This window comes from Colius striatus, chromosome 27 (genome assembly GCF_028858725.1).
Source record: "Colius striatus isolate bColStr4 chromosome 27, bColStr4.1.hap1, whole genome shotgun sequence".
Taxonomy (NCBI): domain Eukaryota; kingdom Metazoa; phylum Chordata; class Aves; order Coliiformes; family Coliidae; genus Colius; species Colius striatus.
In genome coordinates this window covers 2568727-2593643 of record NC_084785.1, presented here as the reverse complement: position 1 = coordinate 2593643, position 24917 = coordinate 2568727, and the positions used below count along the sequence as shown (strand labels likewise).

Below are 24917 nucleotides of genomic sequence, written 5' to 3'. Positions count from 1 at the left end.
CCCACGCACACTCCAGCCTCCTGGGACCACTCCAGGGAGCGACTCCGCGACCGTCCCACGCAGGCTGCCCACCCCGCGGGGGAAAGCCGGCGATGCCCTCGGCGGGGCCGGGCCGGGGCGGGCCGGGGCGGGCCGGGGGAGGCGCCAGGGCCGGCGGCGGAGCGCGGCGAGCGGGGGAGGCGGCGCCGCCGGAGCCGCCCCGGGGAGCGGGGCGGCGGCGGGCGCGGAGCCGGAGCCCGTCGCCCGGGGCCGGGGCCATGCGGCGGGCGGCTGCGCTGCTGCTGCTGCTGGCGGCGGCTCTGAGCGGCGGGGGGGCGGCTCGGAGCTGCCCCGCACAGAGCCTGGGCTGCAAGTGCGGGACGGAACGGCCCAAACCGCCCGGCGGCCCGGCGGCGCCCCGGCGGAGGGTGGTCTGCAGCGGCGGGGGGCTCCCGCTGCCTCCCGAGCCGCGCCTGCTGCCCGACGGCACCGCCACGCTGTGAGTACCGCGACCCCGCGCATCCCCCCGCGCCGCCGCGGCCGCTGTGCCGAGGCGCCTGGGCAGGGACGGGAGCCCACGCGTGGGTGCCGCGCGGCCGCCTCGCTGCCCGCCCGGGACAGGGGGGCTCCGGAGCAGCGGGGACACTGAGCCGGCGGCTGCCGCTCGGCCGCTCCCCAGCGCCAGGGGCCGCGCAGCCGCTGCTGGGCAGGTGCTGAGGGGCCGAGGGCAAAGCCCCCCGGGCCGGGGAGCACAGCGCGAGCACTCGCCTGGCTTTTCCCCCCTTTATTTCTTCACTTACGAAGCGAACGTGCCCCAAGCAAAGTCCGTCTCGGCTCCGCGTCGCTGGACATCGCGTGGGAGTGGGGCGGCCGCGGGCTGGCGGAACGGACCCCACGGCGCGGCGGCGGTGACGGGCTCGGAGCGTGGACGTGAGCTGGGAATCCGGGAAACCGGCTCCTTCTCAGCGCTTCCCTCCGCCGCCTTTGCTGCCGGAGCTCTGCGAAGGGCTGTTTTTGTTTGAACGCGACGGTTCTCGCTGGAAATATTTGCCGGGAAGACGTGGGGGGCAGCGCGCGGGGCTGGGATGGGGCGAAGGCTCGGAGAGCTGCCCCCGGTGCCGGGCAGGGTTGGGGCTGGGGTTTGGGCCGGCGCTGGCGCCTGCTCGCTGCGGCGGTGGCTTGCAGGGTTATTTATAACTCAGGAGGAGGCCTTCGAATTGAAATCTGGTTTGGAGGGCAGAGCCGGCAGCGCCGTCGCGGGAGAATGTCGCTTTCACCTGGAGAGTTGCCCCGCGAGTGTGGCTGTGTCCACTTCAGCGTGCCCACGGCCAGGGCAGCCCACCCTCTGCTCCTCGGGTGGGTTTTGGACGCTGCAGAGGGTCGAGGCCGTGTGGGGTTGGGGGCTGCGATGCCCCTGGTCCATCTGCTTGCCTGTGCCTGAAGCCCCTCACCGAGTCCTGAGGATCTCGGGGTTCCCGTGCGGCGCTCACCCCTCGGGGGCTTCGTCTGGGGTGTGATGTCTGCTCTGTGAAAATGGGGGTGGCTGCGAGGGAGAGGATGCTGATGCCGCTGTCCTGCAGGCAGAGGGTGACTGTGACACACACAGGTGCTGCCTGGGTGCCACGGGCAGGGGCTGAAGAGGGAGGGTCCTAAATAGAGGTGTGAATGTCCTGGAGTGACAGCAGCCCTGTGTCCTGAGCTGCCCTGGGCAGCGGGATGACGCTGGGAGGCTGCAGGGCAGGTGAAGGCTGAGCTCTGCGCTCACACTGTCCCTTGGACAGGCCTTTGCTCTTCCTTTCTTCCCTCCTGCTGCCTTGTTTTATACATCAGCCCCACGCAAATACCCACAGGGGAGTTGGAGTCCTTTGTCAGTTTGAGTTTGGGCAAAGCATCCCATCAGTTGCCTGTTCTGGTGCTTTCTGCAGCATGAGCGAGTGGAAGCGTGACGTTGAGCACGAGCTGAGCTCCCCTGCAGCCCCGTGCTGGTGGCATGGGCTGTGCCTGGCGGGACAGGGAGGTTGGGAGGTGGCGGTGCCGGGGCCGGGATGACCGTGCAGAAGCATTTAGGGCATTACACGATCCCACTAAAACGTGACATGAAACCTACAGGCGCAGGCAGAACCCTACAAATATGCGGTGACCCTGGGCTCTGCTCTCGCGCAGTAAACATGATTTATTCTAAACCCTTTCCAGATGGAACAATCAAAACCAGAGGCTCTGGCTTCGGGAGCATCTCCTGGATCCGCTGGGGTGCGGGAAGGGAGCGGAGGAGGCAGCGGGGCCTGGGCACGTGGTGGGGGCTGCACGTGCCTCCAGGGACACCCTGCTGGGGACAGGACGGCCAGGTTTTGAGCCCCTCTGGTGAGCCGGGGCTGAGCTGGGCTTCCTCCGTGTGCCCCGGGGCTACTCAGGTCCTGCCCGAGCCCCGGGGATGCTCAGCCAGTCACAGGAAGGGTGTGCTGGGTTTTCTGCAGAGTAACGCTTAAAAGCAGAGCCCCGGCCCAGTCCTTGTCCTGTCTGGCCTGGAAGCAGGGCTGGGGGAGGCTCTTCCCAGCAGCAGCTGCTGCAAGAGGCAAGAGCTGGCCCAGGTAGGAGGGCTGCTGGCTCGGCCACAGCTCCAGCCACCCACCCAACATCCGTGGACACGTGGGCAGCCGGAGGAGCTCTGCTGCCCCGTGGGTCCCTCACCCCAACTCTCATTTGGCTTTTTCCCACACTCTCAGTTTACTTCTTTATTTATCTTTAATTATTAGGCCTGTGCTGAGGAATCCAAGGCTGCCTCCACGGCAGCTGCTGCTTATTTACCCCCTGTGCCTGGGAAGCACTCGCTGGCATCACAGCCTCTGGATGGGCAGAGCAGGGCACGGGGGACCAGCCCTGCAGCCAGCGCTGTGTCCCAGGGGATGTCTGCTGAGCAGAGCCAGGGTTCCTTTTCTCTTTCCTCAGCCCCTCACAGGGATGGCTGCTTGGGGAGAGAGCAAACCAGAGCCCAGGCAGTGCCTGCAGCTGTGGAAATTAACTCTGTGAGGGGAAGTCGTTGTGGTGGGGAACAGACCCGGCGTGGCTGAGGGAACTGGTGGCCCTGCAGCGGGTGTCACACCTCGGGCTGTGTGTGCTACTGGAGTGAGGAGCCCAAGCCTTTGGTCCTGCCTGGGAAATCTGTGGCCTGGGGAGACCCAGGGAGCTGACACGGGGGTTTGTGTGGGCTGTGGTGAGCAGGGTGATGCTCAGAGGGGTGTGACATGCCCGTCCAGCCCCAGCAGACTGTGCTCTGTGACACCCACCCTGCTTTGTACCTACAGATTCATTCTTGCCCCCAGCTCATGGAGGGGAGAAAGGAGAGGTTCCAACCCTGACAGATTGGCTTGTTGCCCCTTTTTGGCTCATAGCCCTTCAGACCTTGCCTGGCTGGGGCTGCCTGAGCAGAGCCTGCACCAATGCAGCCTGGGGGCACAGCACTTCCCCCAGCCCCTCTGTCGTGGTCCAGGCTCCCATGACCGTCATCTTCCCGTGGTTGGGGACCAAGCTGGGGACATCCCTCCGTGCCTGGGCTCTGCAGACGTGTATTAACAGGCTCTAGTTCCCTCCCCCCCCCAGCTGATAGCTGCAGATAGCCGCGCCGGCCCCGCTGTCACACGGGCGGGAGCACAAACCTCTTCCAGATGTGGAATCCCAGCACAGGCCTCATTTATGTGCACAGCTTGATTGCACTGAAATTACACATTGTCTGCAGGGAATAGAGGGCTTTGACTTATGACCAATTTCCAGTTCTACTTGAACTCCCCTCTCCGAGGCCGGTTTATCCCGTGTCCTGCAAATGGTTTCTTTCTCAAAGCCCTTTCAGCGCCGTGTCTGTTGTTTCTCGGGCCGCAGCTGCGGTGGGTTTGGTGTTTCTGGGGGCTGCGGGTGCTGCCCGGCGTGCAGGAGCCGGAGCATCCCGTCCGTGCCGCCGCGCGCCGGCTCGGGAGCTCTCGCCCTCTCTCCGGGGTTTATTTTTCCTGTGCTAACAAAAGCTGAGGGTTGGAACAATAATTTTCACCGTCCGAAATAGCGCGGCGTGACGCGAGGCGGGAGGCGACGCCCCGGGCACCCGGACAGAGCGGGGAGGGGGCGGCCCGCCGGGGTGTCTGCGGCAGCGCGGGGCTGAGCCGCGGGGTGTCCCCGGGCTGCCGCCGCCTCCACAGCCCTTCCCGGTGCGGGAGCTCTCGGCGCTTCTCGCCAGCCCTGGGGCCCCTCTCTGCTGTTGCTGACATCCCTCTGCAAAGCAGCGCGCTCGGCTCGGGGCGCAGCCTGCGCCGTATCTGCGGGGAGCATATGCTTTGAATTAACGCACTCTGGAGAGCAAAGCAGAGCGGCCCCCCCGCCCCGCTCCCCACCCCCCGCATTAACCCCCGCGCCGCTGCCTGCCCGGGCCGGGGAGTCACCATCTCCCCGCGTCCTTTTTTGGTTGGGTCCAGAGGAAGTTTATTGTTTCAACAGCCCGGTTTCTGGAGCCGTTATTTATCCAAGTGGATTCCAGCACGCTTGAAAAAACAATCTTGTTTTTTTCGCTTTTGGCTCCTCTTTTTGAGATGAAAAAAAAGAAACCCCAACCAAAAAAAAAACAGCAGCAAAAGCAGCCGCGATCTCTCTGCATCTCCCCGGCTGCAGCCTCGCGGGGCTGAGCCCGGCGCCAGGCGGCTTGGAGCGAGGATGCTGAACCCCTTCCAGGGCTGAATCCCTCCGAGATGGGAGGATGCTCCTGGTGGGGATCCCTCCTACGGCCCCGCAGCCCCCATCCCCGCCAGCATCCCCCATCCCCGCCAGCATCCCCCATCCCCGCCATCAGCCCCCATCCCCGCCAGCAGCCCCCATCCCCGCCAGCATCCCCCATCCCTGCCAGCATCCCCCATCCCCGCCAGCAGCCCCCATCCCGGCCAGCAGCCCCCATCCCTGCCAGCATCCCCCATCCCCGCCAGCATCCCCCATCCCCGCCAGCATCCCCCATCCCGGCCAGCATCCCCCATCCCCGCCAGCATCCCCCATCCCCGCCAGCATCCCCCCAGCATTCTGTTTGACTCCACGCTCTGGTCTTTAATCCCCGCATTGTCCGGGGGGACTTTTCCAGCCGTCTCTCAATTAGCCGGTGATTGTCCCCGTGCCGGGGTTGTCCCGCCGATGCTGGGGAGGGGGTGGCTCGGGCCAGGCTCGGCGCTGAAGGCTTCGTTTCGAAGGGAAGGTGCTGGAGTGGCACGAGAGAGGTCGGGCATCGAGAGCTGGGGGTGGGTGCGGGGTCTTGTTGCCCCAGAATGGCTCAGCGGCTGCCTGCCCTTGCCCCCCGTGTGCTGGGTCAGAGTGGCCTCGCGGGCACACTCATCCCATCGTGTTTTGGGGTTTTTCCTGTACGGGGGTAGTGCCAGGGACCCACACACGGCTCTACCTCCTGCAGATGCTCGGGAACGGGAAGTCCCATGAGCCTGGGGAGGACTTCCTGAAAAAAAAACCATCAGAAAACACTTTGGAATGTAATATCCATAAAACTAGGGAAAACAAAACAAAACCCTGGCTGAGGATGTGAGCTGGAACGGGGGAGGGTGGCCCAGCTGGCCTCTGCAGGACGGGGAAAGGAGAGCCAGGGTTGCTGCCCAGGGAGAGTTTGATCAGGAAGAAAACTTTCAGTCAGATCCTCGCTGTTGGTGCATTTTCCTTGTGCCCAAGACTGGTTTTGGTCGAGCATCTGTTTTCCTTAGGAAGGGCAAGACCATGCTCCGGGCAGAGGGACACGGCACAGGGCAGTGCCCGCGGCTCAGGCTGCTCCTGTGCTCCCCTGTGGCCAAGAGGCCCGTGGCTTGGGGGTGGCCTCAGGGATGGCTTCCCCCTCTCCCAGCGTGGCGGGCTGCTGGCTGCACATCACAGGGGAGGCCGAGCTGTGGGGGCTGCGGGAGCGTTGCCTTTTAAGGCGGGGAGCTCCGGTTTGATGCAGAGGCGCGGATGGTCCCAGGGGTCTGCAGACAAAGCTGGGGCTCAGCCCAGGGGGTGGCTAGAGGCTGCCTTCCTGCCCCCCGTGATTGTAACCTCCTGCAAAGCCTCTGGCCTGGGAGGCTCCAGAATAGCCAGGTTCAGCTTGCCCAGAGTGCCAGGCTCCCTCCTGCCCAAAGCTCTCTCCATGTTCAAGCCAGGGACCTCCTTATGGCCCAGGCCTGGGCGCAGGAGCAAGCACGAGGGGGCTGCAGCCAAAACCTTGTGCACTCTGCTTTCTGTGTTTTCATCTCCTGCACCCCCCAAGGGCTGTTTCAGCAGGATCCATCCTGCATCCCGGCTCAGCCCCCCAGCTGGGAGGGTTCTGCTTGCCCAACTTTAGCAGGGAGCCCCCGAGGTTCCCCCCTCGTGTGCAGGGGAGATTTGCCACATTGTGAAATCTGCTGCCGCTGAATTAAAACCTTCTGGAGCCTGTGGGGCTGGTGCAGCCTTGAGCAACAGCCCCTGCTGACGCTGTGCTGGGGAACCGAGGCGTTGCCACGGGGCTGCCGTGCCCAGGGCTGCTCAGTGATGCTGCTCAGGGGGTGTCCCCGCTGCCCCCCGCTCCGAGCAGCGTCCTGGGGCTGCCCAGCACTGTCACTCATTGCTGCGGTGCTGGGCTGAGCCAAACCCCGGTGAAAGCAGGATCCCCGCGGGGAGGAAAGGGCCAGACGTGGCCCTGGCCGCGGTGCCTCTGGCCGCTGGCGTGTGGAAGCAATTTGCAGGCTGCCGGGGCCGCCGGCCGCTTCCGCTCCCCACCGCCGGCCGGGCCCCACGGACACAGCGCTGCCCCCCGGCAGCTCCTCAGCGTGGGGTGGGGGCTGCCCCTCAACCCTTCCCTCCCCACCAGCCTTTGGGGACTTGGCAGCCTCACAGTCCCCTGAGCCCAGTCCCGGTTGCTGCCCACGGCCCCAGAGCGGGAGCTCGGCCAGCGCCGGCTGCCGCAGGCTGGGTGTGCGGAGGGGCCGGAGCACACAGCCGCCATTCAGCCTGTGTGTAAACAGCCCCAGCTCCAGCCCTCAATGAGCCCTTTTTCCCCGGTCTGTCCCCTGTCAGGGCTCCAGGCTGCCCTCCCGGCCCTGGCTGGCGGCTGCCCCCGCGCTGCGTCGGGGTCGCGTTGGCTGGCGGGAGCCTGGCCGATGCCCACGTTTTCCCCCGGGAGCTCCAGGGAAGCTCCTGTGGCCCCTGTGAGCCCAGTCCCACCCCCTGGCCAGGGTCTGACTCCGCTAATTGCCACCGACGCTCTTTAATGAGCTCCTGGCTGAATTGTCGGGTCAAGGGCCCCTTTGCACCAGCAAAGTTGTTTACTTTGGGATAGAACCTCAGCATTGGGAGACTCCCGGGATGGCTGGGGATGCCGTGACCAGAGCAGGGTCAGGTTGGTTTGGGGCAAGAGCTGGGGTTTCCTTCCTGGCTGCAGGTCCTCAGGGTGCCCTCTTAGTGTGGGACCTTGTGCAGTTCCTTGCAGCCAGGCTCAGATAGAGGAGTGATGCCCCAAGACAGCGTGGCATCCCAACACAGCCATGGCATCCCAATGCAGGCACTGCATCCCAGCACAACCATTGCATCCCAGCACAGCCACTGCATCCCAACACAGCCACTGCATCCCAGCCTATCCCTGAGACTTCACCATTGCCACCACCCTGGTGACACAGCGGGTCTGGCTGTGCCCACCCCTCTTCCAGCCCTGTGGGTCACCAGGGCACGGATGGGGCTGTGAGTAACGGGGCTGCCCCTCTCCCTTTGCTCTTCCCACAGGCTGCTGAGTAACAACAAGATCACGGTGCTGGAGAACGGCTCCTTCTTCGGGCTGCGGGCTCTGGAGAAGCTGTGAGTGCTCGGTGGGCACTGGGGGGTCGGGGCAGGAGGGGTGGGGGGCTGGGTGGGTGGGCAGCACTGGGGTGCCATGGAGTGGGTGCTGGTGGCACCACATGGATCCCGCTCCTCACATGACTGGCGGGTGCTGTGGTGGGGCTGGCACTGGGACACAGGGTTTGGTGCTGGTTTGGGGACCCCGGGAGCTGCGCCGGGGCGGGAGGCACTGGGGGGGCCGCGCTCCGTGGGGCCCGTATGAAAAGCGACATTGTCCCCCCGAACAAAGTCAACTTTCTTATCTCTCCATGAAAGGCATCTCTATGGAGGGAGCTGGAATAAGGGGAGATTTATGGCCCCCATCTGGGTTTGATCTGTAGGTATGCAGGAGCAGGGACCAGCACTGAGGACGTTTTGTTCCTTGCGAGGGTCTCACACATTCCTGTGCCCAGCGGGGCTGGGTGGGCTCCTGCTGCGGGACCCTCACCCTATGTGACAGTGGCCACTGGGCACCACAGCCCAGCCCTGCCCTGGGCATCCTCTGCAGCACAAGGCTCCTTCTCAGGAGGTTTCCAAACCCACCTGGAAACATTCCTGTGCCCCCTGAGCGAGGGGAACCTGCTTTAGCAGGGGCTGGAGCAGCTCTGGAGGTTGGGCTCCCCAGGGCCAGCAGGACCCACACTGCCTGTGTTACAGGAAACATTTATTAACATGAGCCTTGCTGGAGTTGGGGGCTGTGCACCTGCCCTGAGCCCCGGGGAGCCTGCTGCGTGGCCTGGGACTCATCCTGGCTGCCCACCGTAGGTGCTTCGGGGTCCCAGCATGACGGGGCACGGCCGCCCCGGGGTCTCGGCGCTGGGCAGGGTGTCCCCAGCACCCCTCGCTTGCAGCTTGGCATCTCTGCTGATTTGTAGCAGCCTAATGAGATTAATGAGTCTGAGCGGGGCCGGTATGCGGCCGGGGCGCGCTCATTAGCGCAGCCCTGATTGGGAACGTCCTGCCCTCTGCCTCGGCCAGCGCTTCCCCCCACGGGCCTTGGGGCTGCTGGAGGGGGAGATGCTCAGCTGGGGGGCAGCGGGGTCGGGGATGGAATCTGTCCAGCTGTCCATCTGCACCCTGCCAAGGTTTGCTGTGTGCCTCCAGGGATGCAGCCTCGTGGAGGGAGGCAGTTGCTTTGAAGGGGGGTCTCGCTGTAGGCATGGTGACAGGAGGGTCCCTGTGCACACGTGGTGATGCAGTTCCCCATGCACACGTGGCAATGGGGGTCCCTGCTGCCGTCTCTTGTGTCTGCAGCCCGTCACGCTGCCGGGGCAGGGGAGGAGGAGGCTCAAGACTGGCAGAAATGCAAAGGCAAACAACTGCAGTGGGGAGAGAAGAGCTTCATCTTAAATCAACAGCAGCTTCAGGCCTGTGGGGAGGAAGTAACTGAGGGGAGAAGGCTCCCTGCTGGGCTGGCCACCAGCCCCTGCTCCCAGCACAGTTCCTGGTGGGTCTCACCCCTGGCTAGTGGTCTCCTGCAGCCCCTGTGGACCAGAGCCAGGGCTGTTGAGTTTTCACACCAGCTGTGTTTTAGCTGCTGTGTCCCCAGCCACTGGTGGCTGTGTCTGGGGTGCAGGGGTCCTGTGCCAGCACGTGCCCCGCGGGCTGCTGATTAGATACGTGCCTCCAATCAGGCTGATAACCACAATGAGCTTCCTGAGGGCCAGGGAAGGCCTTTGGGGGCCTTTGGGGGGCCGTGTTGGTGAGTGTTCTTATCCCACAGGCAGCAGATAACCTGCTGGCGTGCGGCTGCTCTGGAAGCACTGGTGCCTGTGGGCACGCGGTGCTGGAGCTGGCACAGGGAGCCTCCCGCCTGCCCTGCGCCCAACGGAGAGATAACGAGAGGCAAATGGGATGGAAAGCTGCTAATGAGGCTCTTGCAGGGGGCTTTGCAGCGCTGGGGCTGCTGGGGAAGCAGAGGAAGCTGGGTGTGGGAGATGGGGGCTGGGCTGCGTTGTGTCCCCTGCGGATGGGGCTCCCCGCTGCACACCCCGATCTGTGCTGTCTCCCCGCAGGGACCTGAAGAACAACCTGATCAGCACGGTCCAGCCGGGAGCCTTCCTCGGCCTGCCCGAGCTGAAACGCCTGTAAGTGCCAGCACAGCCCCTGTGGGAGCTCCCAGGGCCGTCCTGGGGCTGTGGGGACAGGAGGGGTGTCCGCAGCCCTGACAGCTCCTCCGCTCCTCCTGCAGGGACCTCTCCAACAACCGCATCGGCTGCCTGAGCGCCAGCGTTTTCCAGGGGCTCCCCAACCTCCTCAGGCTGTAAGTAGCACTCCCCAGGCTGCGGCTGCCCCGTGCCCACCCTCCCTGGGTGCCGTGCTGGGGTGTCCCAGCAGGTCCCCTCCACGCCACCTTTCCCTCCTGTCCCGCAGCAACATGTCGGGGAACATTTTCTCCAGCCTCCCTGCCGGTGTCTTCGACGAGCTGCCCTCGCTGAAAGTCGTGTGAGTCTGTGCCGCGGGGTCTCGGCGCCCAGCGGGGTCCCTGACGGAGGGTCTGGGGGCCGGTGGCACGTCCCAGCCCCGCGGGTGCCCCGTGACACCGAGTCTCCCCTCACAGGGACTTCGCCACCGAGTACCTGACGTGCGACTGCAACCTGCGCTGGGTGCTGCCCTGGGCTCGCAACCGCTCGGCGCAGATCTCGGAGCGCACGGCGTGCGTGTACCCGCGGCACCTGCACGGGCTGCCCCTGCGCGGCACGCGCGACGGCCTCCTGCGCTGCGGTGAGCCGGGGCCGGGCCGGGGGCCGCGGCGGCGGGCGGGGGCGCGGGCTCACCCCGCCGGCTCTGTCCCCCGCAGCGGGAGCCCCGGAGCTGCACACGCACCACCTCATCCCGTCGCTGCGCCAGGTGGTTTTCCAGGGAGACCGGTTGCCCTTCCAGTGCACGGCCACCTATTTGGACAACAGCACCCAGATCCGGTGGTACCACAACCGGGAGCTGGTGGAGGAAGACGAGAGGACGGGAGTCATCGTGGAGGAGAGCCTCATCCATGACTGCACGTTCATCACCAGGTCAGGGATGGGGATGGGGGTGGACATGAGGTGAGGATGGGGATGGAGGTGAGATGGGGTCAGGGATGGAGGTGAGATGGGGATGAGGATGGAGGTGCCATGAAGGCAGGGGTGGAGATGGGATGGGGATGGAGATGGGGACAGGGATGGAGACAGAATGAGTACAGGGATTGAGATGAGATGGAGATGGGGATGGAAATGGGGACAGATGGGGATGAAGACAAGATGAGGACAAGGTTGGAGATAGGATGGGAACAGGGATGGAGACAGGGATGGGAACAGGGAATGAGATGAGATGAGATGAGATGAGATGAGATGATGGCGATAAGAATGGGGATCAGGACAGAGATGAGGACAGAGATGGAGATGGGATGGGGACAGGGATGAAGATGCGGAAGGGGCAGGCAGTTGTGGAGGCAGAGCTCGCTGGTTTGTGGGTACCAAGTGCCGTGGGTGGGATGCCAAGCGTGGGCCTGTGCCATGGCACGTGTCCCCCGGTGCCAGCCCATCCCCTGCGCCCGCAGCGAGCTCATCCTGTCCAACATCCACGTCTCTGCCAACGGCGAGTGGGAATGCGCCGTCTCCACCTCCCAGGGCAACGTCAGCAAGAAGGTGGAGATTGTGGTGCTGGAGACCTCGGCGTCCTACTGCCCTGCCGAGCGCGTCACCAACAACCGCGGCGACTTCAGGTGGGGGCCGTGCTGTGCCGGGGGGTGCCGATGCCACGGGCCAGGCCAGCGGTGCGTGGCAGGGCCGGGGGCTGCTGCAGGTGACGGGTATCTGGGAGCCATTAGAAGCCCTTTGAAGGGTTCCTGTGGCGGCGGCTCCAGCAGCGGAGGTGTTGGAATTTCTCTGGCACGAGACGAAAGGCTCCGGGGCGGCCGCTGCAACCCCGGCGGGGCCAGGACGGAACAGCAATTACTGACACAGTCAATGTGGCTTCAATTAGCGGTGCACACCCCCCTCACCCCCACCACCACCGCTGCTCCCCTCTGTGCTGAGCTGGGCTGAGTGGAATATGGGATGGGGGGAGCAGCTCTCTGGGGAGCATCACCCCTGGTTCCCCCAGAGGCAAGGGGAGGATGGGGTTTGTTGAAGAACAGGTCTATGAGGAGCGGCTGAGGGAGATGGGGTTATTTAGCCTGGAGATGAGGAGGCTGAGGGGAGACAGGAGCACTCTGCAACTCCCTGACAGGAGGCTGTGGTGAGGGGGGGGTCGGTCTCGTCTCTCCAGTAATGAATGGACAAGAGGAAACAGCCTCAAGTTGCACCACGGGAGGTTTGGATTTGAAATGAGGCAGAACTTCTTCCCTGAGAGGGTTGTCAGCCCCTGTCCCAGGCTGCCAGGGAGCTGGGGGACCCAAAGCCATGGAGCTGAGGTGCTGAGGGCCGTGGGTTAGTGCTGGGCTGGGCAGGGTGAGGCGAGGGTTGAACTCCAGCAGCTCCAAGGGCTTTTCCAACCCAGCCACTTGTGCGATGGCACGATCCGGGGGCTGCAGGGGCTGGGGCAGGATCGGTGTGAGCGGAGCAGGCTGTGGGAGGTGTGTGCCCCTGGCCAGCGCTGCCTGTGCCCGCAGGTGGCCACGCACGCTGGCAGGGATCACAGCGTACCAGCCGTGCCTGCAGCACCCGTTCGCCACGGGGCCGGGCGGCGGCGGCTCGCTGCCGGAGCAGCAGGCATGGCGGCGCTGCGACCGCGCCGGCCGCTGGGACCAGGGCGACTACTCCCGCTGCCTCTACACCAACGACATCACCCGCGTGCTCTACACCTTCGTGCTGGTGAGACGGGGGCCAGGGAGGACTGGGCTGTGCCGGGGGAGGCCGCTGCTGCCCGTGACCACCGGCACGCCGCGGCTGTGCCCCTCTGCAGATGCCCATCAACGCCTCCAACGCGCTGACCCTGGCGCACCAGCTCCGCGTCTACACGGCCGAGGCGGCCAACTTCTCAGACATGGTGGATGTTCTCTACGTGGCCCAGATGATAGAGAAGTTTCTCGGCTATGTGGACCAGATCAAGCAGGTAATTAGCAACCCTCCTCCCTCCTCCTGACACGCCTCGGGGTGATTTTGGGGTGGAGAAGCACCAGTTGGGGTGTTTGCTGTTTGTCCCTGCAGCTGACAGACGTCATCGTGGAGATGGCCAGCAACATCATGCTGGTGGATGACCACATCCTGTGGATGTCACAGAAGGAGGAGAAGGCTTGCACCAGCATCGTCCGCTCCCTGGAGAGGATCGCTGCGCACACGCTCGGCAGCAACTCCCAGCACATGGCGGTGGTGAGCGAGGGGCAAGGGGGGCTGAGGCAGGAGGTGCTTGGGGTCTCTATTCCTCTGCCAGGGGTCTCTGGCCATATCTGGGGTTTCTGTCTATGCTGAGGGTCTCTGTGCTGGAGACCTCTGGCCATGGTGGGGGTCTATCTACCTGAACTAGAGGTCTCTCTGGCCGTACCTGAGGTCCCTGGCCATGCCAAGGAGTGCCTCTGCCCATGCTAGGGGTCCTCTGCCCATGCCAGGAGGGTCTCTGGCCATGCAGGGTGGGAAGCCCCTGGCCACGCCAGGGCTGACAGCCGCCCCGCGGTGCCTGTGCCCGGCAGAACTCCCGCAACATCGCCTTTGAGGCTTACGTGGTGAAGCCCGAGAGCTACGTGGGGCTGAGCTGTGTGGCGTTCCAGCGACGGGATGGGGGTCCAGCCGGGCACCCCCCTGCAGCTGAGCGGGGCAACGAGCCCGTGGGCGACCAGCAGCTGCGGCTGCGCTGCACCACAGGCCGCCCCAACGTCTCCCTGACCACCTTCCACATCAAGGTAGGGCTCAGCCGGGGTGGGACGGGCCGGGCTGGGCTGGGGGGCATCGGCCCCTGCTCACCCGCGACCCTGCGCCCGCAGAACAGCGTCGCCCTGGCCTCCATCCAGTTGCCACCCAGCCTGTTCGCTGGCCACGTCCCGGCCGCGCCGCTGGGCGACTGCAAGCTCCAGCTGCTGGTCTTCCGCAACGGGAAACTCTTCTGCAGCACCGGCAACTCCTCCCGCCTGGCTGACGACGGCAAGCGCCGGAGCGTGGCCACGCCGGTCATCTACGCCGGCACCTGTAAGGGCTGCCTGCTGGCCAGGGCTTTGGGGTGCCCCGAGCGGGGCTTTTCTTGGGGGGATGGAGCTCTGTGGGGTGGATGAGCAGAGCAAAGCCATCCCTGGGGCTCCTCAGGGGAGGTGGCAGCGTGCCCAGGGGGTGCTGTGTGGGGGTCCCCCGTGCCCAGCCTCCGTTGGGGTGTCTCTCGTCCTGCTGAGCGGGTTTCTCTGTTGCTGCAGATGGCTGTGGTGTGGGAAACCTGTCAGAGCCGGTGGCCGTGTCGCTGCGGCACCCCGGGGAGGGCGCAGACCCCGTGGCTGCCTACTGGAACTTCGAGGTGCTGGGGGGCATGGGGGGCTGGAGCGCCGAGGGCTGCCAGCTGGCCACCCGCGAGCCCAACGTCACCTCCCTGCACTGCCACCACCTCAGCAACGTGGCTGTGCTCATGGTAAGTGGGCAGGGGGATGGGGTCGGGGGGCCGGTGTGGGGGGCATTGGGGTGGGCTGGGTCTGACGGGCTGTGCTGTGCTTGGGCAGGAGCTGAGCGGCTTCCCCAGCGAGGCGAGGGGCAGCGCAGAGGTGCTGCACCCGGCCATGTACACCTGCACCGCCGTGCTCCTGCTCTGCCTCTTCACCACCATCATCACCTACATCGTCAACCACGGGTGAGGCCGTGTCTGGGCTGCCGGGACCCTCGAAGGGGCTGTGCCTGGGGGAGGGAGGGGGGTCTGTGGGCAGCAGGAGGGGGTGTGGGGGTGGGCTTTCAGGGAGTGGGCTTTCAGGGGACCTTGTTGTATCAGGCAGCATTGTTAGCCCACCTCAGTTATCTGTTTCTCAGAATTAACCCAGTAATGAGGCCTATATTGAACACTTAATGAGCACTTAATGAAACACAGGGGGACAGGCTGGTCCCCTCACTGTGAGTGAAACCAGCACCAAGGAAATGTCAAGTGACACCAGCAGCCCACACTTAATATCACCTATTTGGAAGAAGCCAACAATACTTATTGCATCAAATAATGAACATTATTGATGCACTGTATTGAGTAATTAACATAATTAATGAGATACAGAAAGCCAAGCAACACTACCAGTCCTCATCTACCTGCTACCCAGTAGGAAGAGCCCAGTGATCATCATTCTCCCTCTCACTGAACAAGAGCTGTGGTTGTGTCCCATCCTGCTTGGGGCTGGGCAGGAGCTCAGGGGCTGCCCTTGTGCCTCTTCCAGCACCATTCTCATCCCACGGAAGGGCTGGCACATGCTGCTCAACCTCTGCTTCCACATCGCCATGACGGCCGCCGTCTTCGCGGGAGGCATCACGCTCACGGGGTACCTGATCGTGTGCCAGGCGGTAGGTGCCAGGGGCTGCCCTGCAGAGCTCAGCACGGGGAGGGACTGGGGGGGATGCAGCCGTGTGGGCAGCTTCCCCCCTGCCTGACCATCACCTGCACCCCGCAGGTTGGCATCATCCTGCACTACTCCTCCCTGTCCACGCTGCTGTGGATGGCGGTGAAAGCCCGGGTGCTCTACAAGGAGGCCGCCTGGAAGGCACCGCGGCAGCCGGACGGGGACGGGGCCCAGGCAGCCCCCAGGCCCATGCTACGGTACAAACACCCCTCGCCCTGGTGCCACGGGGCAGCAGGGAGCCAGGGCAGCTCCCACAGCCAGAGCCCGGGGCAGGGCTGTCCGAAGCACTGGCTCACACCGTCCCCACCACACAGGTTCTACCTGATCGCCGGCGGCATCCCCCTCATCATCTGCGGGATCACGGCGGCCGTCAACATCCACAACTACCACGACAACAACCCCTAGTAAGTGTCCCTGCTCGACCTTGGCTTCCTCCCCAGGGTGGGTGGCCTCCTCACACCTGGGTAAGGGGGAACCAGCACTGACAGGACCTGGGCAAGTGAGAAACCAAACGTGAGCAGCAGCGTGCTCTCGTGGGCAGGAAGGGCAATGGCATCCCGAGGGCATGAAGACACTGTGGGGAGCAAGTGAGGGAGGTTGTGCTGCCCCTCTGCTCTGCCCTGGGGAGGCTCATCTGGAGTCCTGTGCCCGATTCTGGGCTCCCCAGCTGCAGAGAGACAGGGAACTGCTGCAGAGAGACCAGTGCAGGGACACCAAGATGCTGAGGGGCTGCAACATGTGTGTGAGGAGGAAAGGCTGCAGCCCTGGGGCTGCTCAGCCTGGAGAAGTCTGAGCTCAGGGGCACCTCAGCAATGCTGATAAGCACCTAAAGAGTGAGTGGCAGGAGGATGAGGTGACACTTTGTTCTGTGGTGCCCAGTGACAGGAGAAGGGGTAATGGAAAGAAGCAGGAACACAAAAAGTTCCATCGGCCCAGGAGGAGCAAGTCCTTTGGTGCTGAGGTGAGGGAGCCCTGGCCCAGGCTGCCCAGGGAGGGTGTGGAGGCTCCTCAGGAGGTTCCCAAACTCGCCTGGACACGTTCCTGTGCCCCCTGAGCCAGGGGAACCCGCTTTAGCAGGGGCTGGGTGAGCTCTGCAGGGCGCTTCCAGCCCCCACCACTCCATGACTCTCCAATCCTCTCCTCCCGTGCAGCTGCTGGCTCGTGTGGCGGCCCAGCCTGGGAGCTTTCTACGTGCCTGTGGCTTTCATTTTGCTCATCACCTGGATTTACTTCCTCTGTGCCGGGCTGAGCCTCCAGTGGCGACCCTCACGCCGCAAAGACGTCCCTGAGGCGCTGGAGCCGGCGCGGCCGCGGCTGGGGGGAGCCGGTGACCCGCTGACTGACTCCGGCTCCATCTCGGTCACGCTGCACTCGGGGCCGCTGTGTCCCGAGGCAGACGGCGTCTACTCGCTGCGGGTGCAGTTCTGGGCCCTGCTCACCACCCACACCTTGTACGTTGCCCTCTGGACGTTCGGCGCCATGGCCGTGTCCCAGCGCTGGTACCTCAACGTCGTCTTCAGCTGCCTCTACGGCGTCACCGCCGTGGCGCTGGGACTCTTCATCTTCATCCACCACTGCGTGCGGCGCCGGGACGTCCTCAACTCCTGGTTCTCCTGCTGCCCTTCCTACAGGAACGCTCTGCCCATGCAGGCCTACGTGCACCCCGGGCTGGTGCCAGAGGATGGCTCGCAGGTCTTCATCGGCTGCGACCCGGAGGCGGCTCATTCTGCTGCGTCCTCCTCCTCCTCGCCCAGCAGCGCCGGCTCCGGCGGCCGCTGCAAGCTCACCAACCTGCAGGTAGCCCAGAGCCAGGCGGACGCTCGCCCTGCCGCCAGCGCGGAGCCGGAGCCCGCCGAAGGCAGGGCCTCGGGAGCCGGCAGACACGCCAGCAACCTGCACGGCCGCAGGAACCACCGCGGCAGAACTAAGCCCGGCCGGGACGGGAAGCACCACCGCTTGAAAACGCTGCGGGGCCCGTCCTCGGAGCATCCCTCCAGCGAGAGCGGCAGCCTCCACCACAGCCACTCCGAGAGCTACCACAGCGGCAGGAGCAGCCCGCTGCGGGGCCCGCGCGCCGCCCAGGACGGCGACGCCTTGCCCAGTCACTCGGAAGGCAGCGACGGCGGCCGGCGGGCGCCCGACCTCGCCGAGGCTCGCCGGAGGAGCGCCGGCAGGGACAACCTGCGCCAGCCCGACAAGGAGGCCAAGCGCCGCTCCTACCCGCTCAACGTGGGCAGCCACAACGGCGGCCTCAAGGGCAGCAAGTACGACATCAACCTGGCCGGCGCCGACGGCGGGGCCGGCATGAAAACCGGCCTGTGGAAGAGCGAAACCACCGTGTAACGGCGGGGAAAGGGCCCAGCGACGGTTTTGCCCCCGCGGGAGCCGCTGGAGGGCTGAGGGGAGGCGGCGCTGCGGGAGTCGCCGCGTGCACTAGCGGGGCCGGGCGAGGAGCCGGCGGCTGCGGCACAGCCCAGGCTGAGGGGCTGCCACACGGCTCCTGCCGAGGCTCAAAGCCTCGGTGCCCAGGCCAAAGGCCACGCCGGCTGCGGCCGCGCCTCAGCCGCCCCTGCACGGCACTTCAGACTCACCCCAAATGCTATTTTATAATATACAGAGGAAACAAATGTCTATTTTTCAAAGCTATATGGTTGAATGTATAGATGTGTGCGTGGACGGCTCAGGAAGCGCCGCGAGTGCCTCGTTACCAAACCAGTGTTGTCCGGGCGCGGGCGATCGCGCCGCGACTGCAATATCCCCCCCCTGCTCCCCGAGGGGACCACACCAAGTGCCCTTCTCGTGCAGGCACCGTGGCACCGAGGCCTGAGCCACCCCAGCCTGAGCGAGGTGCTCCCGAGCGCGGCTCCTCTGCTTGAAATGCGTCGGACACGTTGATCCACGCGTGTGAGACGCCGGCGTTGAGCCCTGCGGGTTACGCGGCTGCCGAAGGAAAAGCCATATTGCAAACGCAAGCACAAGGTAAGAGGAGCCTCAGCTCCCGGGAGAGGTGACTGTCTGCACTCTTTTAATGCCAGACACTAAAAATCACGGCCAGGAAAGGCTCCTGAGCCCTTGTAAGCTATGCAATGGGGTGGCCTGACCCTCCCTGCACAAGCACCAAAGAGCAGAGCCCTGGAGCAGGTCCTCAGCCCTCACCCAGGGGTGCACACGCAGGAGAGAAGGGGTTTGCTCCTGGGAAGGCAGAGAAACGCCCCAGCTGCTGGCCTCATGCCTGTGAGAGCAGAGGGAGGCACCAGGGAGCAGGGGCTGCTCCTGGGCGGGTGGCAGAGCGCTGCCCAGGGCCCGTCACACGATGCTTTGGAGAGGCTGGAGCTGGGATAAGCACTTAATTTGCCCCATTTAAAACCAAATCCCTCCCTATTTTTTACCCAGCACCCCGGTGCAGGCAGCAGCAGGCTCCAGGAGACACCCCTTGCCAGGGTCTGGAGGTCTGGAGAGAGAAAGGAGGGTGGTTATCCCCCAGCTGGGTGAGAAGCACCGAGTCCCAGTGCTGGTCCTGCTCACCTGGCTGTGATTTACCCCTCACTGGGTGTATTTCACCCCTCAGCTCACTGCAATTTACCCCTCATTAGCTATTTACCCCTAATTGGGTGTATTTAACCTCTCAGCTGGCAGGGGCGGTGCATAGGAGGTGAGGTGGGAGTTTTGGTGTCCCTTCTGCCCTCCCTTTTCCCCTGGCTGGAGGTGAATGATGCAGCTGCCTCCTGACGATCAGGAGCCCCAAAAAGCAGTGGAGGAAAACAGATTTGTGTCCCTTTCAGCAAGCCCCAAGGCCCCAGCAGGGCTGCACCCCTGAGCCCAGCACCATTCTGCTGCTCCCCTGCCCCAAAGCCCCAAACTCTCATCCCAGGCGATGGCTCCAGCCCCTTCCACTGGTGTCTCCTCCCATCAAGTCCTTGCTGATACCCAGTTGTTGTATTTGCTTTGCTGCACTGTGACAGTATTATCTGAAAAGCTTTGTATTATTACACTTGTTTGTTGGTCTGTTTACACTATGAGCAAATGACATATCATCAGAGAGCTTCCTGCAGTAGCTGTGGGGGAGGGAGGGGAAAGAGATGCCAAAGAAATGTCTTTAAAAGGGTCTTTTTTTTTTTTGCATTTTTATATAAATAGAATGTTTCCAGCAAATATCTGGTGTTTAATATATTAAAGACTTGCCAGTCTGCCCAGACCTACTGTTGTTTCTTGCAGGCTCTGTGTTCAGATAGAACCAGAATCACTTTGGTTGGAAAAGCTGAGGTTGGAGCCCTCAGCTCACTGCCAAGCCCCAGGGCATCACCCTGCCAGCCCAGGCACGGGCTCACCAGTCACCTCACAGGGCTGGGACTCACCAAAGCACCCTTGGCAGGAGGCTGCAGGGAGACAGAGTCCAGAGAGATTTATTTCTATCAAAAGCAGAACATAACCCAGAGCAGTTACACCATAAAAAGTCTCCTTTTGGTTCAGGATGTGAAGTAGGTGCCTGCTGCCTCCTCGCAGCCCTGCAGCGGGGGGTGGCTCTGGCACTGGGTGGGTGCCACAGTCCGTGGCGCCTCTGTGTCTGGCAGCAGCGGCCTCTGGGCCACAGGCCCCTTCAGGACCAGCCCTTGGCCTTCTTGAAGTGCTGGATCTCGGCAGGGCTGCGCAGGTAGCCCTCGATCTCGCTGTCGGAGATGGGCTCGTCGCCGGTGACGCTGGGGCCCGGCGCGCTCGGCGTCCGCAGCCTCTTCCTGGGCTTGAGCACGCAGGGGGGCAACAAGGGCCTCTTGGCACCCTCAGGCTGCTGCTTTTCGCTGTCCCCCTGCCCTGCAGCTGAAGGGCCAGGGCAGCCCTCTCCCGGGGCCGTGCCACCCTCCTCCCCCTGGCTGCAGAAGGCTTTTTTCAGCAGGAAGATGCGATGCTGCAGCAGGTCCTCCAGGTGTTTGACGACCGTTCTCTTGTCCAGCTCAAACACCCTGAGCCAGGCGAGCTGGGAAGCCATCCTGAGCAGGACATCCAGCAGCTCTCCGAGGCGGAGGCGGGCAGGGGGAGGCAGGGCCAGCCCTGCCAGGCGGCAGAAGCGGCGCAGGGCGCAGGGCAGGCGGGCGCCGGGCCGCAGCGACTGCCACGCCAGGAATGCCGCAGCCGTCAGCACCGGCACCGGCTGCCGCCCCGTCACCAGCCACGTCTCGCTGGCCAGTTCCAGCACCTGCAGGGCACGGCTCAGCAGCTTCTCCTTGTCCTCCACAAAGGGAGCCGGGACGTCGGGCGAGGGCTGGAACAGGCGGCAGCTGCGAGGGCAGAGGCGGCGGTTACACGGCGGGAGCTGCTGCAGCAAGCCGGGGCCACCACACACACCCTGAGCTTCTGGGGCCACCACACACACCCTGAGCTCTGCAGCCACCACACACACCCTGAGCCTCTGGGGTCACCACACACACCCTGAGCTTCTGGGGTCACCATTCACCCTCAGCCTCTGGGGCCACCACACACACCCTGAGCTCTGGGGTCACCACACACACCCTGAGCTTCTGGGGTCACCACTCACCCTCAGCCTCTGGGGTCACCACACACCCTCAGCCTCTGGGGTCACCACACACACCCTGAGCCTCTGGGGCCACCACACACACCCTGAGCTCTGGGGCGGCTGAGGGACGCCCCGTTACCTGTCGAGGTGTGTCCTGAGCAGATCCCCCAGGCTCAGGGCCGGCACACACAGCTCCAGCTCCTTCTGCAGGCTCAGGTAGACGCCGGCAAACAGCTCCTGCTTGGCGTACAGGAGGGAGCAGATGGTCCCCATGGTCAGGGGCCAGTTGTGCTGGCGACAGGTCACAAAGACACAGCAGCCCCCCAGGAGCTCCTTCTTCTCCAGGCTGACCAGGTGGAAGGAGGGGTGCTGCAGAGCCCTCTGGAAGTATGACACTGCTGTCTCCTCAAACACTGTTGGGAGCTGGAGGACTTTGCAGAGATCCTGCACGCGCCTGATCCCTGGCACAAGACACCGAGGATCAGAGAAGTGTTTTCTTTGGATAAGACTTAAGTTCATCGAGTCCCAGCCCTCCCCTCACCCTGCCCAGCCCAGCACTGACCCCTGGCCCTCAGCACCTCAGCTCCAGGGCTTTGGGATCCCTCCAGGACTGGGCACTCCCCCAGCTCCCTGGAGCAGCTCTGGCCACGCTGCAGCCCCTCAGTGTCCCTGTGGCAGTGAGTGAGGGACCAGCACTGAGCACAGCCCTGGAGCTGCAGCCCCTCAGTGTCCCTATGGCAGTGAGTGAGGGGCCAGCACTGACACAGCCCTGGAGCTGCAGCTTCCCCAGGGCCCAGCACAGGGGACAATCCCTGCCCTGGGCCTGCTGCCACCCCAGTGCTGAGCCCAGCCAGGATGCCCTTTGCTTCTTGCCCCCCTGGGCACGGTGCTGCCTCCTGTTCAGCCCCTGGCACCAACCCCCCCAGGTCCTTCTTCACTGCACAGCTTTCTTACTGCCCTTAAGAGATCAGCTTGAGCAGCTTCTGCTGCAGACCCTCCCTCAGCCCCATGGAGCACCTCCCAGGCAGAGGCACAGAGCAGCCCCTTCCTGCCCCCTGCCCCACAGCACGTCCCAAAGCCCCTCAGAGGAGACGGGGCAGTTTGCAGAGGGCAGGCACCGGCTGCACACAGCCCTGACGCTGCCCTCCTGCTTCACTGACAGCTCCCAACGCTTCTGCCGTCTCACAGACCATCAGAACGGGGTTAAATACAGCAAAGGAGCAGCAGGGGAGGGTGAGGGTGCAAAGGAAAGCCCGGGGCAGGCTCTTACCTCGCTGCAGGCAGCGGCTCAGCTGCTCTCTCTGGCCAGTGCTCTGCGAATAGGCGACCTCTGAAAAACAGCCGGCGTCAGGGCACAAAACGCGGGGGGAACGTGTCGCTCAGCTCGTGGGCACCCAGAGCCCCGCGATCAGAACCGACAGGTCCTTCAGGCCACTGAAGCAGAGCCGGCAGCTGGGGCCAAGCAGCAGCGAGGAGCAGGAGCCCCGCGAGCCCCCGGAGCCCACCCACGGGCAGACAACGACCCCGGCGCCGCTCCGCTCACATGTTAACGGCAAAGAGCGGCTCAGCCGCAGTCCCCTGCCCCAGCCGCAGCCCCCTGACCGAGCTGCAGCCCCCTGCCCCAGCCGCAGTCCCCTGACCGAGCTGCAGCCCCCTGCCCCAGCCGCAGCCCCCTGCCCCAGCCGCAGCCCCCTGACCGAGCTGCAGCCCCCTGCCCCAGCCGCAGCCCCCAGACCCAGAACGAGCCCCAGCCGCAGCCCCCAGACCCAGAACAAGTCGCAGCCACAGCTGCAGCCCCCAGACCAAGCTGCAGCCCCCAGACCAAGCTGCAGCCCCCTGACCCAGCCGCAGCCCCCAGATCCAGAACCAGCCCCTGCCCCAGCCGCAGCCCCCAGATCGAGCTGCAGCCCCGACCCAGCTGCAGCCCCCAGATCGAGCTGCAGCCCCCTGACCCAGCTACAGCCCCCAGCCGCAGACCCCTGCCCCAGCCGCAGCCCCCAGACCCAGAACGAGCCCCAGCCGCAGCCCCCAGACCGAGGTGCAGCCCCCCGCCCCGCCCCGCACCGCGCAGCTGCTCCTCGTCGCTGTAGGTGGTGGTGAGCAGCCCCTCGGCCAGGACGCAGCCGCAGGCGGCACAGACCAGCTGCTGCTGCGCGTAGTGCGCGTCCTGCACCAGCGCCCGGGAGCCGCAGCCGGGGCAGCGCCCGCGCTCCTCCGCCGCCATGGCGGGGCCGTGCCGGCACAGCGCTCCCGGGCCCGCCCCGCCCCCGGCTCCCGCCGCCCCGCGTTCCGCGCAAACATGGTTCCGCCGGGCTGCGCGGGGGAACGAGCGGCCTCGGGACAGCCGGGGATCCGCGCACGGAACGAGCGGCCTCGGGAGAGCCGGGGCTCCGCGCACGGAACGAGCGGCCTCGGGAGAGCCGGGGCTCCGCGCACGGAACGAGCGGCCTCGGGAGAGCCGGGGCTCCGCGCACGGAACGAGCGGCCTCGGGAGAGCCGGGGCTCCGCGCACGGAACGAGCGGCCTCGGGAGAGCCGGGGCTCCGCGGGGGAACGAGCGGCCTCGGGAGAGCCGGGGCTCCGCGGGGGAACGAGCGGCCTCGGGACAGCCGGGGCTCCGCGGGGGAACTAGCGGCCTCGGGACAGCCGGGGCTCCGCGGGGGAACGAGCGGCCTCGGGAGAGCCGGGGCTCCGCGCACGGAACGAGCGGCCTCGGGACAGCCGGGGCTCCGCGTAGGGAACGAGCGGCCTCGGGAGAGCCGGGGCTCCGCGGGGGAACGAGCGGCCTCGGGAGAGCCGGGGCTCCGCGGGGAACGAGCGGCCTCGGGACAGCCGGGGCTCCGCGGGGAACGAGCGGCCTCGGCAGAGCCGGGGCTCCGCGGGGAACGAGCGGCCTCGGCAGAGCCGGGGCTCCGCGGGGAACGAGCGGCCTCGGGAGAGCCGGGGCTCCGCGGGGGAACGAGCGGCCTCGGGAGAGCCGGGGCTCCGCGTAGGGAACGAGCGGCCTCGGGAGAGCCGGGGCTCCGCGTAGGGAACGAGCGGCCTCGGGACAGCCGGGGCTCCGCGTAGGGAACGAGCGGCCTCGGGACAGCCGGGGCTCCGCGGGGAACGAGCGGCCTCGGCAGAGCCGGGGCTCCGCGGGGAACGAGCGGCCTCGGGAGAGCCGGGGCTCCGCGGGGGAACGAGCGGCCTCGGGAGAGCCGGGGCTCCGCGGGGGAACGAGCGGCCTCGGGACAGCCGGGGCTCCGCGGGGAACGAGCGGCCTCGGGACAGCCGGGGCTCCGCGTAGGGAACGAGCGGCCTCGGGACAGCCGGGGCTCCGCGGGGAACGAGCGGCCTCGGCAGAGCCGGGGCTCCGCGGGGAACGAGCGGCCTCGGCAGAGCCGGGGCTCCGCGCGGGTGCTGGAGCGCAGCGTGTCCCGTGTGACAAAGGCTGAGGCCGCTGGGGCTCTGCGGCCCGGAGGAGCCCGAGGGGCGAGCTGAGTGTTCGCCAGTGGCAGGAGGCTGCAGCCGGGCTGTGCTCAGCGATGGCCGGTGGCAACGGGCACAAGCTGCAGCAGCAGAGCTTCCAAAGCAACGCACGGCAGAATTCCTTCCCTGCTGAGCTGAGGGAGCGCTGGCACGGGCTGCCCAGATGGGCTGTGGAGGCTCCTGCTCTGCAGACATCCCAACCCAGCTGGGTGAGTCCGTGTGCCCTGCTCTGGGTGCTGCTCTGGCAGGGGGCTGCACTGGGTGAGCTTCCCAGCTCCCTGCCGGCCCTGGAGAGTCTGTGGTGCTGGAACACGGTGCCTGTGCTGAGCCCCTGCAGAGGGGTGAACCGCAGCCTAAAGCACGTGCAGGGATCCAGCATCACTGCCAGCACAATGTTCCCCCTTCACCCCTGCCCCCGGGGACTTGTGTTTGCTTAATTATAAACTCTGCCCTGCTCTAACTGCATTTGTAGGGGTCAGTCTGTTCTCACTGGGATAGAACAAGAGGAAACGGCCTCAAGTGTCACCAGGGGAGGTTGAGGCTGGATGTGAGGAGGAATGTCTGTGCTGCCAGGGCTGTCAGGCATTGGAACAGCTCCCAGGGAGCTGCTGGAGTCACCGTC

At 65.3% G+C, this 24917-nt stretch overlaps 2 protein-coding genes across 2 annotated transcripts; one reads left to right on the top strand and one right to left on the bottom strand.

Moving 5' to 3' along the window:
- Positions 1–217: 217 nt before the first annotated feature.
- On the top strand, positions 218–19511 carry ADGRA2 (adhesion G protein-coupled receptor A2). The gene is made up of 19 exons (XM_062015774.1): positions 218–478; positions 7735–7806; positions 9843–9914; positions 10019–10090; positions 10201–10272; positions 10388–10551; positions 10628–10841; positions 11366–11530; positions 12419–12620; positions 12712–12861; positions 12957–13118; positions 13436–13645; positions 13727–13928; positions 14147–14355; positions 14444–14571; positions 15137–15260; positions 15368–15513; positions 15631–15720; positions 16468–19511. Exons 1-19 carry the CDS (start codon positions 258–260, stop codon positions 17657–17659), a joined length of 3867 nt encoding a protein of 1288 aa, XP_061871758.1. The 5' UTR covers positions 218–257; the 3' UTR covers positions 17660–19511.
- BRF2 (BRF2 RNA polymerase III transcription initiation factor subunit) lies at positions 19456–23059 on the bottom strand. The gene is made up of 4 exons (XM_062015775.1): positions 22890–23059; positions 22096–22155; positions 20965–21286; positions 19456–20589 (listed from the first exon to the last, which is right to left on the bottom strand). Exons 1-4 carry the CDS (start codon positions 23047–23049, stop codon positions 19914–19916), a joined length of 1218 nt encoding a protein of 405 aa, XP_061871759.1. The 5' UTR covers positions 23050–23059; the 3' UTR covers positions 19456–19913.
- Positions 23060–24917: the final 1858 nt, after the last annotated feature.

What these genes read in the sequence shown, in the direction of transcription:
- ADGRA2 (XM_062015774.1), top strand. Translation starts at nt 258, where the DNA reads ATGCGGCGGGCGGCTGCGCTGCTGCTGCTGCTGGCGGCGGCTCTGAGC. An exon ending in CGACGGCCTCCTGCGCTGCG is followed by an intron (nt 10,552 to 10,627) that starts GTGAGCCGGGGC and finishes TGTCCCCCGCAG; the next exon opens with CGGGAGCCCCGGAGCTGCAC. An exon ending in ATGTGGACCAGATCAAGCAG is followed by an intron (nt 12,862 to 12,956) that starts GTAATTAGCAAC and finishes TTGTCCCTGCAG; the next exon opens with CTGACAGACGTCATCGTGGA.
- BRF2 (XM_062015775.1), bottom strand. Translation starts at nt 23,049, where the DNA reads ATGGCGGCGGAGGAGCGCGGGCGCTGCCCCGGCTGCGGCTCCCGGGCG. An exon ending in CGACGAGGAGCAGCTGCGCG is followed by an intron (nt 22,156 to 22,889) that starts GTGCGGGGCGGG and finishes GCTGTTTTTCAG; the next exon opens with AGGTCGCCTATTCGCAGAGC. An exon ending in GAGCCGCTGCCTGCAGCGAG is followed by an intron (nt 21,287 to 22,095) that starts GTAAGAGCCTGC and finishes GTCTTGTGCCAG; the next exon opens with GGATCAGGCGCGTGCAGGAT.